This window comes from Dendropsophus ebraccatus, chromosome 1, assembly GCF_027789765.1.
Source record: "Dendropsophus ebraccatus isolate aDenEbr1 chromosome 1, aDenEbr1.pat, whole genome shotgun sequence".
Classification (NCBI taxonomy): domain Eukaryota; kingdom Metazoa; phylum Chordata; class Amphibia; order Anura; family Hylidae; genus Dendropsophus; species Dendropsophus ebraccatus.
In genome coordinates, this window is record NC_091454.1 from 63,842,638 (window position 1) to 63,855,685 (window position 13,048).

The following is a 13,048-nucleotide window of genomic DNA, read 5'->3' on the forward strand; positions in this document are numbered from 1 at the left end:
CTGGGCACTGCAGTATAGAGAACAGTACAATGCCCTTGTTTTTAAGTGTGTGAGATTACACACCTACAGTAATACAGTACTTTCTACTCATCTTTGAAAAATGCTAAACATTCTATGAAAAAAAGTTTTTAAATTATCAATATACAACCCCACTATAAAGCTGATATCGTCATGCCCTTGAGGAAAAAAAAGGTAGTGATATATTCATAGGAAACCGGGAAACATGATTTATGTGCTTGTCTGACCTTGCATTACTACAATGAAACAGCATGAGCTTGCAGAACAATTAGAATATTCATATTTTTCCTATTTTCATCTTGCCTAAGGACATAGAGCACTGAAATAAATGGGACAGAAATCAATTGGATACAAATTAACTCAATGCCAATCTGGAAATTTGAAAGAAAATAAAATGGGACAATATTTTCCAAACCTTTTGCCATCTCTGAACGGTAGATCAGAAATTGCTTGTGCAGGAAAGATTTGTGTCAGGCTGGGGTATTTAGGCCAACCAGAAGAGATTCCAGTGGGCCCACCCTCTATATATACAGGACATGTGTATGTTTAGTTTAACTTGTATCCTAAATAACCCTGTAATCTTGGTGCACACAAGCAAGGTTACTAAAAGGTTATAATTCCTAACATGCAAGTCACTGGCTCCAAATCGGCTCTATATGCAGCTCCATAGGGCCATTACAGTCAACTAATGGATTATAAGCCAGGCTGCCTATAGGGGTGTTCTCCAACTCCAGTTCACTGGCCTCCTTGTCTGTCAATCACATTGCAGAGTGCGCCGGCAGACAGAGCAGTGACTAGTCACAAACTACATGACTAGTTCCTAACTCTCTCCCTGCCTCGCACACCACATCAAAAGACCTTTTCCCTGGATAACAAGTTACTGGACAAGCAACCCCAGACATGGTAGGTTGGTAGGTAAGAGCTGCTGGGAACTTAATCTGCACAATTGTGATGATTGGTTCCCTTCTTGCCGGTATTAGTTGGATCCTGCATGCCCAGAGCATAGGCTTGGTATATGCAATGGAGGCGCAAAAGTACAGTGTAGGGTCCATCCGGGGCATGAGGCCACCTTATCGTGGTGGGACTGCTTGCAAATTGTACACCAAGAGCCTCATTTTTATGGAGAGTTTTATTGCAGTTGGGAAGCTGCTTTTAGCCATTTTCAAATCTGTAGTGGGTCTGTATCTTGCCATTGCGGTGAGCTGTTGCATATTTTTGCAATTTCAGTCAACATGATCCTGCCTAGTGTGAATAGTGTTCTAGGAGAGCTGATCAAATTTGTCTTTTGGCATGTCTTGAGGACTTCCTTAGTATTTCACAGGTGATAGTTATGGTGATACCCGATGCCATGACTATTATTATAGGTGTTCTTTATATGGGATATCCACAAAACATTTTGCGTGGTCCTTGATGACTAGAGTCATCACTTCCCTAGATAGTCTTCTGGTGGGTCAGTACAATTTGTGATTCAATAATTTAGACAAGAGCAATGCCTCCTGTCAAATGGCTGTAGTCCCTGTTCCGTTACACTGAGCAGTGAGGCATTTACCACAGATCCCCTTAAAACATGTGCCAGTCCGATAATTTAGCTATATGACAAAACATAGAATCAGAGCCAATAATACTGTAAAAAGACACATTGAAATTACTATTTCATATAGTCAAAAAATTAAGTCAATACAAACAAGAACAAAAAATTAAGAAATACATTTTAGTATTAGATGCCACCAGTAACATTAAACACTATTGAACACTACCATCTAGTGGCCAGCTTAGGATTTGCACTCTTGCATTCTAAACTCTAGTCTTAGTAGAAATTATTACATAGAACCGCTATGGCTCAGGTAAGGATCAGGGATATTTTATACATGCCATGATCCTTATGTAATCTGTAGGACAAAAATACCTACATGTGGCTCCACCCAATTACTGACTGATCACCACAAATAATCAGATCCTACAAGATTAGATATGGTACATCTGAACAAGGTTTTTTTTAGGATTTGGATGCTTTGTGAGGATTCTCTCTTACCAAGATGCATCCATATCTGTCCCTTATTAAAATTATAGTCACTGCATTCCTATAAAGGGTGAAGGCTACTTGTTAAAGGAGATCTAAAAGTCTGGTAAGATGTATACACACCTGCTGTGAATCCTCGCCACTGCCATTCCGATGGTGCCTGGTCCTCGCAGGTTATCACATGGTCTTCTCCTAATTAAAAAAATGACTGCTCAGCAGATGATGTATAATAGACTATAATAAAGACTAAAAATCTAAAAAAAAAAAAAATCTGCAGCTATTCCAGAAACAGCAGCACTCTTGTCCACACTTACACGACAGGTAATTTGCCAGCAATTTCTAATGCCTAAGTAGGTGTCATTTATGGCAGCCGGCCTATACAAAAGGAGACAGCATCTCTGCTCCATTGTCCTTGTTTAGGAGTCCAGTGGGTGGTACCACATAGTAATCGTCAGCCTTCCTGTATAGGTGTACAGAGAGGTTTGTCAACAGTGAGAGACTGCCCACTGGACTCCTAAGCCCACAAATGATTAAAATATAAAGTCAGACTAATATACAGGTTGGAAATAGAAGATGAAACCTGATACACTGCTTTATGACATGCTGCTAGCAGATCAGTCAGCATGTTCACAGCGACAGGATCCCTTTAATAACCAGTCTCAGTTTGATCACTCTCTTGTTGTTATACCTGGGCCCTGGCTGCATTGTGACAGCAGTTAGCAGCTGGTAAGACAAGACATAAGATTACTGTGTACTGTACACAGTGACAAGGATTAAATGGATCCAGGCCCACAGATTCTGTGAGTGGATTAGGAGAGTAGGTGAGAGAGGGCACAACAATTTTTAACACCCTTACATCACCACTTTCTACAAAAGATTACTAAAACATCAATGTAATAGTATAAGGCTCTCAAGATATTTTGCATTAAAGATACAATATTAGATTATCCATAGCCACAAAGGTGTTAAAAAATAATAATCTTCTGTGCTTAACGCCAGGGCCTGCTGTGCAACACTTCTGGGTTCTGGATATGAATTGCCTATTTAGCTAATCAGTGGCCACAGCAGTGTCCTGTCTGAGCCACAGAGCACCAATGTGTAGCGGGACACAGCCTAAGGGTATAAACCCACACACCGTATACGCAGCAGATGTGATGGTGAAGATTTGATGCTGTGTTCAGTTATTTAGATCTAATCTGCTGCGTATCGCAGTAGTAAATACGCTGCATATACGGTGTGTGGGTTTGTACCCTTAGGGTACAAACACACACAGCAGATTTGATACTGTGTTCAGTTATTTAGCTCTAATCTGCTGCGTATCGCAGCAGTAAATACCCAGCGTATAAGCAGTGTGTGTTTGTACCCTTATGGTACTTTTACACAGAGCGATAATTCGCCCGATCGCACGATTAACAATTTTGAATGAACAATTTTTTTTTTTATAACGATCAGCGTTTAGACAGAACGATACATCGTATGGAAAATTCGCTATGCGATCGTTTTAGCCTCTCTCACACATTAGCCTCTCTCACACATAGGTGAAATCGTTGAGACTGTTTACACTGAACGATCCACAAATTTTTTGCGAACGATCAACATTGATTTGTGAACCTGTTGAAAGATCAAAATGAACGATCGCTTGTCGTTTGATCGTTCGCTGCATTTACACGTACGATCTTTCGAATTCGATAGTTATCGTGCAAATTCGAACGATAAATCGTTCCGTGTAAAAGGACCATAAGGGTCCATTTACACAGAAAGATTATCTGCCAAAAATTTGAAGCCAAAGCCAGGAATGGATTTGAAAAGAGGCAAAATCTCAGTCTTTTCTTTAGGACCTGATCTCTGTTCATAGTCTGCTTCTGGCTTTGGCTTCAAATCTTTGGCAGATGATCTGTCAGATAATCTTTCAGTGTAAATGGACCCTAATGCTACGTTTACACTGAACGAATATCGGGCGAATTTTCGCTTTAACGATCGAATTCGAACGATAATCGTACGTGTAAACGCGGCGAACGATCGATAAATCGTTCATTTTGATCTTTTAACATGTTCTTAAATCGTCGTTGCAAAAAATTCGCCGATCGTTCTGTGTAAACAGTCATTCACTGATTCTACCTATGTGTGAGATAGGCTTAAGCGATCGCAAAAAGAATTTTCTGTACGATATCTCGTTCCATCTAAACACTGATCGTTATAAAAAAAAAAAAAATTGTTACTTTGAAATAGTTAATCGTACGATCGGGCCAATAATTGCCTCGTGTAAAATTAGCATTAGGGTGCCTATTCACAGACAGTTCTGACAGATTCTTGAAGCCAACGCCAGGAATGGATTTAAGAAGAAAAATCTCAGTCTTTCCTTTATGACCCATTTTCTGTTTATAGTCTGTTCCTGGCTTTGGCTTTAAACAGAGATTTATCAGACAGATTTTTTTTTTATGCATACTTAGGCCACATTCACACGTTCTGTGGAACACAGACATCAAAGGGCTGTATCGGAGTCTGTCCCTTGCACGGCAGCATCTCCCCAGCAAACTGTACGGATATGGAGCGCGCTGTAATGACAGCACAACGCATATCCGTACAGTTCGCCCGCTCCCAGCTACCCATCATAGATGCTGCCCTGGCAGGAAAAGACTCAGGTACAGCCCTTTCATGGCTGTGTTCCGTGCAGAACATGGAACGTGTGAATGCGGCCTTAGGTACAGTTATTAAAACAGAAAACTCCCTGGAATACACTTTAAGGGTAGCTTCACACGTACCATATCGCTGTGTTTTTAATGCTGTGTTTTTGGTGCGATTTTTACATGCGCGTTTTGATTTTCACATGTTAAAAAAAAATAAAAAATAAAAAAAAAAAAATCGGATCTCACGTTGTGAGTTTGCAGCGAAATCCGTGTCGGGAGATGCCTGGAGCCCCAGAAGCAAGCTGGAGAGGGGACCCGGTAAAGTATGAACCAGAGCGGGATGACAGTCATGTTGTGAGTATGTCATCCCAATTAAAGTGAATGGAAAGGTGTCCGCAGCGGATTTCGCTGCAAACTTGCTGCGTGAAATTCGCTGTGGATATGGTACGTGTGAACCTGGCCTAAAACTTAATTTAGACAAAGGTGACACCAGTAACTTGTGTGGGAGAGTGTTATGTCTTCCGGGAAAGCTGCTTGTTCCAGTCCAGGCAATGTTTATTGGTTAAAGAATATAAAGTCAAGTTCCCATAATTCTCCTCCTTACCTCAAGAAATGGAAATCATGCAAACGCCACACAGACGATACCACACTAAGACTTATGCCCGTTATTACCATAAGGCATGCCGATAATTTTATAGACTATGAGCGACCATTTATATGAAGACAAGATGTGTTTGCTACTATTCATATACCAGCAGGTTCAGCAAAAGATGAAAACCATGACTACAGCCTATGTTTCAGAAGATCTATTCTTCCTGCAGGGAACAAACTGGTCTAGGACGCTGCATCAATCATTGTCAGCCAATACGGTCTGTTAAGATATCAGAGACAGGGTAGAAAATGGTGATAATACCCAGTCAGAAGGCATGAGAAGGAAACGGAAGACGGATGTCCAGTGACCACCACTTGCTGCATCACAGAATGAAAATCTCAGTAAGTCCTGCAGACGATCAACATTGGGGCTGCATGCTCCAAAAGCTTTGAATAATGCCAGCTTTAACCCTTACCTCTCTTTAGTAAAGATTGGTGGGAGTGACTGCTGGGAAGCCCACGATCCCTGGAAAGGACAAATGTCTTCCAAATGACTAGAGCTGCATAATGTATGTGCCGCCAGGCTCCATTCATTCTCATTGGGGCTTCCAAACATTTCTGGAAAGTCAGCAATTTTCAGAAGCCCAATAACAAAAAAAAAAAATATTGAATGGAACACTTGTCATACATGCACACTGCCACTCAATTTATTTGCATAACTTTGCCCTCTGGATCAATAGGAGCCCGAGCGGATCAACAACAATGTCTTCTTCCCTGTGGCATCACAGACCTGTAGGTTCACACGGTCTGCATGCCCACAGACCTCTTTATAACAGTGCATGCGCTCTTTCAAAACAGTCATGCGTGCCACCAAGCCGCTCTAGTATCGCACCAAATACCCACTCACAGCCCTCAGCGTAAAAGCCACATACTGTTGCGGTACAATCAAGGTTTTACTGAGATTATGATTTTGCGGTAAAAATTGTGCCTTCTTCCCTGTGATTTTGTAAAGTTATGATAAATACACAAGGGTACAGCAAAAGTACTCAAAAGGGCTGTAGGCAGGTATTCAGCTGCATTCACATGTTCCTAAGATACAGTCCCCCTACAGACTGTATGCTACGGGATGGACTATCAGAACTCCTGGCACCATCATCAATTATCTAGCAGTTTAAGTAACTTTCATTAAAATGTCACTTTGCAGAGATCAATAGTACAAGCAATTTTAGAAAACTCTGTAATAGGTTTTTATTAAGTAAAAGTTTCCTTCTGTACTAGATCGGTGTTTTTCCTACCCCCCCTCCCCCCCAACACACACACACTTCAGAGGAAGCAGGATTTCTGTGTCCAATATGGTCTATGGAGGGGGTGGGGCCGAGGGGGATGAGTGAGCACAGAGAGGAGAAAAGGCAGCCCTGCACAGTACAAGGTCCCACAATCTTACCTCACCTTAGTTCCCAGAGCAGCATGGAGCAGTCTGACCTGTGAATCCAGGGTTTTATGTGCCCAGATTCTCCAAACTGCAAGGACTTCTTGTCTGCTGTACCTGCTCACTAATCCCCCTCAGCCACTCCATAGGTTATAATGGACACAGCAAACCCATCTTCACTTTGGTTCTCTGTAATGAAGTTGGTTTTGCCTGATACATATCAACACATCACAGAATTTCTTAAAATCGCTTGTATTGATTTCAGCAAAAAAAATTTAAATGACAGGTACACTAAGTCTCCGATTCTGAAATGACACAGTATGCCAGTACAGTAGTGTGGAGATTTAACTGTACACAACACAATAATGAGGAGGAAGCGAGTGTCGACCTGTAAGCTCAGTGCTCACACCCCCCTCATTCCCCACTCAGTACCTGTGCTATTACAAGCAAAGACAGCAAGCGGGGGGCAGCCAGAGGGGCTGCCCATTGAAGCCAGCTGGAATGGCCAATAATCGTTATGTGTAATAGGGCCTTAAAGGGAATGTGTCGCAAAGTTAAAAAAAATTTTGAAAGTGTTAAAACTGAATTTGTTATTTTTTTTTGTTAATTTATATGTGGTTTTCATTTTTTTTACATCTAAGGAAATATGAAAAATTAACAATCTAATTTTCCATATTTCCCAGTGATGACCACCAGGGGGAGCTCCACCAGGAAACTGCTGGTAAAAGCAGCCTGAAAGCCGGCTGCTGAAAAAAAGAGGCAGTCTCTGCTCAACTGCTGTGACATCATCACCTCCCTCCTCTTTTCACAGGGGAAACAAAGAGGGGAAAGGTGCTATTATGTGTACTGCTGGGCAGCGCCATTTTGTTGTTGTCTGCACAGCAGTACACATATACAAGTGTGTCCCTAGCCTTTCATAATAAACCTCAACTGCTGCAGAACCTCCTAATACACCTTAACCTGCTGCAGAACCTCAGACAGCTCGCCTGCTCACACTCATCTCCCAAACTTCTCACCGCCCATCCCCCGCATGCACATAGTATTGTTGTTACACTTATACAGACAGCTCATGTCATACATTTCCACATGTAGAGGGTATGTAATACAGGAGAGTACAGGCTATTGCTCTCTGGTGTCAGCAGTGTCACACGTTACATGGGTAGAGGAGGTGTGTATGTGTGTGTGTGTATATATATATATATATATATATATATATATATATATATATATATATATATATATATATACTTTCCTGTATGTGTGTGTATATATATATATATATATATATATATATATATATATATATATATATATATATATATATATATATATATATATACACACACACCTCTGTGTAGCGTGTGACACTGCTGACACCAGAGAGCAATAGCCTGTACTTTCCTGTATGTGTGTGTGTGTGTATATATAAATACACAGAGGTGTGTGTATATATATATATATATAAACACATGGGTAGAGGAGATGTGTATGTGTGTGTATATATATATATATATATATATATATATATATATATATATATACACACAGTGTTACCTTGGTTTAATAGTAACTTGTTTTAAGAGCGTTTTGGTTTAAGAGCTCACAGTTTTTAAAAGTTGTGACTTGGTTTAAGAGCATTGCTTTGGTTTAAGAGCTCCCTGTGCTGGGGGGGAGGGGGAGTGGGGGAGGGGCATGGTCTGCATAGCTGGGTCTACAGCACTGTACTCCAACCCAGGAAGTCTCCCTCACCTTCCAAATCATAGCTGATCCACTCCAGGCTGGGGCTTACATCAGGGGACAGGACTGTGGAGGTAATCTCTCCATAGCTGTAACCCTTCTCTCCCCGAACAAAGAGCGCTGCATGTATGTGCCCACATGTGCCCTGCTCATTCCTTCCGCCCTTGTGTTTTCCATCCTCTCTATTACTGTACAGTAACTTATAATATCAGAGATTCTGCTGTTTCTGAATGTTTGTTTCATTAGATTTACCTGTTATTCAGAATAATAAATCATTATTTTTGGGGTGTGGAACCAATTGTCTGCATTTCTATGATTTCTTATGGGAAATTTTGCTTTGGTTTAAGAGCGGATTTGGATTACAAGCACGGTCCCGGAACGAATTATGCTCGTAATCCGAGGCAACACTGTGTATATGTGTGTATATATTATATATATATATTATATATATATATATATTAATATAATATATATATATATATATATATATATATATATATATATATATATATATATATATATATATATATATATATATATATATATATATATATATATATATATATATACATACACACCTCCTCTACCCATGTAACGTGTGACACTGCTGACACCAGAGAGCAATAGCCTGTACTTTCCTGTGTGTGTGTATGTGTGTATGTATACACATACACACATACACACACACAGGAAAGTACAGCCTATTGCTCCCTGGTGTCAGCAGTGTCACACGTTACACAGAGGTATATATATATATATATATATATATATATATATATATATATATATACACACACACATACAGAAAAGTGTATATATATATATATATATATATATATATATATATATATATATATATATATATATATATATATATATATATACACATACATACACATACACACACCTCCTCTACCCATATAACGTGTGACACTGCTGACACCAGAGAGCAATAGCCTGTACTCTCCTCTGTGTACTTGTGTATATATATATATATATATATATATATATATATATATATATATATATATATATATATATATATATATATATATATATATATATATATGTATACACACACACAGAGGAGAGTACAGGCTATTGCTGTGACAGGGGGGAGAGAGGCTGGGGTGACAGGGGGGAGAGAGGCTGGGGATACGGGGGGGGGAGAGGCTGGGGTGACAGGAGAGAGGCTGGGGTGACAGGGGGGGAGAGAGGCTGGGGTGACAGGGGGGAGAGAGGCTGGGGTGACAGGGGGAGAGATGCTGGGGTGACAGGGGGAGAGATGCTGGGGTGACAGGGGGGAGAGAAGAGATGCTGGGGTGACAGGGGGGGGGAGAGATGCTGGGGTGACAGGGGGGGGGAGCTGATGTGGGGCACAGGGAGAAGCGCGGTAGAGGCAGGCTGGTCCCCCGTTACGGGGCCGGAGTGAGCTGGGCGTCCGCCCCCACTAACCTTGCAGCAGACCAGCCAGGACGGTCCCCTCCAGTATAGTTACGGGGCCGGAGTGAGCTTTGGGCACGGAAAGGCTGTAATACACCGTCCCGGAAGCTCACAGCTGCAGCCCCTCGGTGCCTGGATTCTCTCCTGCTCTGCAGCGCAATGTCACATGGCCGCCGAGCAGGAGAGAATCCAGGCACCGAGGGGCTGCAGCTGTGAGCTTCCGGGACGGTGTATTACAGCCTTTCCGTGCCCAAAGCTCACTCCGGCCCTGTAACTATACTGGAGGGGACCGTCCTGGCTGGTCTGCGGTCTGCTGCAAGGTTAGTGGGGGCGGACGCCTAGTCCGACGCTGGGGCGGGGGGGGGGGGGGGGAGAGCTGCACAGAATTCTCCTGCCCACTCACTGTGCGGTCTCTCTCTCCTCCCCTGTTCTCCTTCCTCTTGCAGGGACTTCAAAAAAATGGCCACCCCTCCCCAGGTAATCTGTGTACTGCGCATGTCTATGCACATGCGCAGTACACAGTGACGGAGCCTCCAGTTTGAGTGAACCAGACGGACTCCGTCGGTTCACTCCAATGTTATAGAGGTGCCGTATAGTGTCTGTGTGTATGTCGTGAAATGACGTCACACACAGACACTATTAAAATGGCAGCCCCCTGTGCATACATTAGTTTGAATAAAAGACACTCAAAACCAATGTAAAAAAAAAAAAAAAAAATACAACACACCTATTTTTTCTTGTTACTTTTTATTAAAAAATTTTCAAAAATGTGACACTGTCCCTTTAAAAGTTATCAGTGGGGGAACAGAATAGGTGAGGTTTAATATTTTATTCCAGCCCCTGCCCTGGAGAAGATTTTTTTTTAAATCTACTCATTTACATTTCCATGCTCCAATATATAAAATTTTTATCTAGAAATAGACAGTAAATGCTAGGCTAACTACTGTATATAGACCAGCATATTTCAGCTGCAGAAATTAAAAGGGTAGTGCAGCGCTAAGAAATTATCCACAAAATAACACACATTACAAAGTTATACAACTTTGTAATGTATGTTGTTATGTATGTGAATGGCCCCCTTCCCGTGTTCCCCGCCCCCCGCCCATGTACCCGGAAGTGTAGTGCAGTATACATACCTGATCCGTGTCGACCAACCCAGTCTGTAATCTTGTCAGAGATGTCATCTTCGGGAGGCCGTCCCGCTCCTGCCGTCCCTCATGTCGGCCCCCCTCTGCCGCGTCATAACTGTGCTCAGCCGCGATTGGCTGAGCACAGTTATGCTCAGCCGATCGCTGCTGACCAGCTGATGACACGGCTGTATACTGCACTACACTTCCGGGTACACGGACGGGGGTCGGGGAACACGGGAAGGTGGCCATTCACATACATAACATACATTACAAAGTTGTATAACTTTGTAATGTTTGTTGTTTTGTGAATAATTTCTTAGCGCTGCACCACCCCTTTAAGACAAAAGGATACAGTCCAGGTTGTCTGCCTGAATGATACAGACATAGCATAGCAAGTGTCACACCGATAATAAGTGGGCCACCAGCTTTAGAAAGCATTTACGTTTTGCAACCTGTGCATGTATCCCATTGTTACTTACTCAAGTAAGTATCATTTAGAGAACCATTAATAGCCCACAGAAGATTGTACATCACGAGATAAAGCCTCCTGTTTTGGAAATCAATCAATAAAGATAATCTATCCCATGTGAGACATCTTAAACAGAACATATATTCACAAAGAATTAGAAGCGTCCCTCGGATCTTTTATCTGCCGTATCAAGTTACTGGGCACAGTGCCAAAGACCGCATTGAAGGGTTCAAAAGTTATAAAAAGCATTTCAAATTAAAATGTTCATTACCTCTTACAATGCTTTCCTGAGCACAGCGATTTACAGGGATCATCATTATCCATGCTATATAGACAATGGACAGGTGACCTGGTAACTTATTCAAGTTCCTAAAACAACTTAAGTACAGCAGAGGCACGAGTACTCTGGGATTACAGGAAAGCTCACACTTTTTTTTACATCTGTTCATTGCTTAAAGGCCAATGAAATATTGGCAATAGCCAGAAAAGGCTACCATGGGCCAAGGTCACACATGGCATGTGGTGGTGGGGTATTGACTGAAGACCACAGTTCCACACACAGTAAAGCACAAGGAATTACGAATCACCTCTTAAAGTAGCACACCTTGCCTTTTTAAGCCCCTGCTACACAGGGAAAACCCCCCACTAGAGATTAGCACACTTAGAGCAGGCTTGGGTATGTCTGGACCCAAACATGCAGCATTACTAGTGGCTGAGGTTAGATGCAGCTGAAAGGTTACCTGTGAAGTATGGATACAGCCGTAGGCTACATGCATTTTTTCCAGGACACTCTAGGGCTGCAGCCAACTGTAATCAAATGCCACATGTTCAAATTCGGACATACCCGAGCGTGCTCTTGGTTCACTCATCTCTAAAAATCACCTCAAGCGACTCTGTACCCACAACCTGACCCCCCCCAAACCGCTTGTACCTTCAGATAGCTGCTTTTAATCAAAGATCTGTCCTCGGGTCCGTTCGGCAGGTGATGCAGTTATTGTCCTGAAAAACAACTTTTAAACTTGCAGCCCTGTGCCCAACTGCCATGGCCTAGAGCATGGGTCTCCAAACTGCGGCCCTCCAGCTGTTGCAAAACTACAATTCCCAACATGCCTGGACAGCTAAATCCAAAGCTTTAGCTGTCCAGGCATGATGGGAGTTGTGGTTTCGCAACAGCTGGAGGGCCGCAGTTTGGAGACCCATGGCCTAGAGTATCTGTGCCCTAACCTTGCACCACCTCTCCGTCCCTCCTCCCCACCCTCTTCATCATTAGGAATGCCACTGGCAGGATTTTTCCTATTCCTCTGCAGTGAACACTGCACAGGTGCCTTAACGATCCAGCCCATGTGCAGTGTTCACACAGCTGATGAATAGGAGAATACCTTCCTGGAGCATTTCTAATGATGAGGAGGGTGGGGAGGAGGGACAGAGAGATTTGCCAGCCTAATGCATACACAATCTAGGCCACGCCAGTTTGGCAAAGGGCTGCAAGTTTAAAATTAGTTTTTAAAAGGACAATAACTGCATTACCTGCCGATCGGACCCCAGGACAGATCTTTGATTAAAAGTAGCTATCTGAAGGTACAA

At 42.3% G+C, this 13,048-nt stretch overlaps 1 protein-coding gene across 3 annotated transcripts in view; it reads right to left on the bottom strand.

Annotated features, from left to right (window-relative positions):
• The window catches only part of PPP2R2B (protein phosphatase 2 regulatory subunit Bbeta), a 208,051-nt gene that overhangs the window by 158,507 nt on the left and 36,496 nt on the right, over nt 1-13,048 (bottom strand). For 2 of the 3 annotated variants that reach the window (XM_069972071.1, XM_069972076.1), the window contains exon 2: nt 2,162-2,230. The exons of the other annotated variant lie outside the window; for it this stretch is intronic. In XM_069972071.1, the coding sequence (XP_069828172.1) occupies nt 2,162-2,230 (69 nt within the window). The remainder of the gene's footprint in view (nt 1-2,161; nt 2,231-13,048) is intronic. 3 annotated transcript variants of the gene reach the window in all.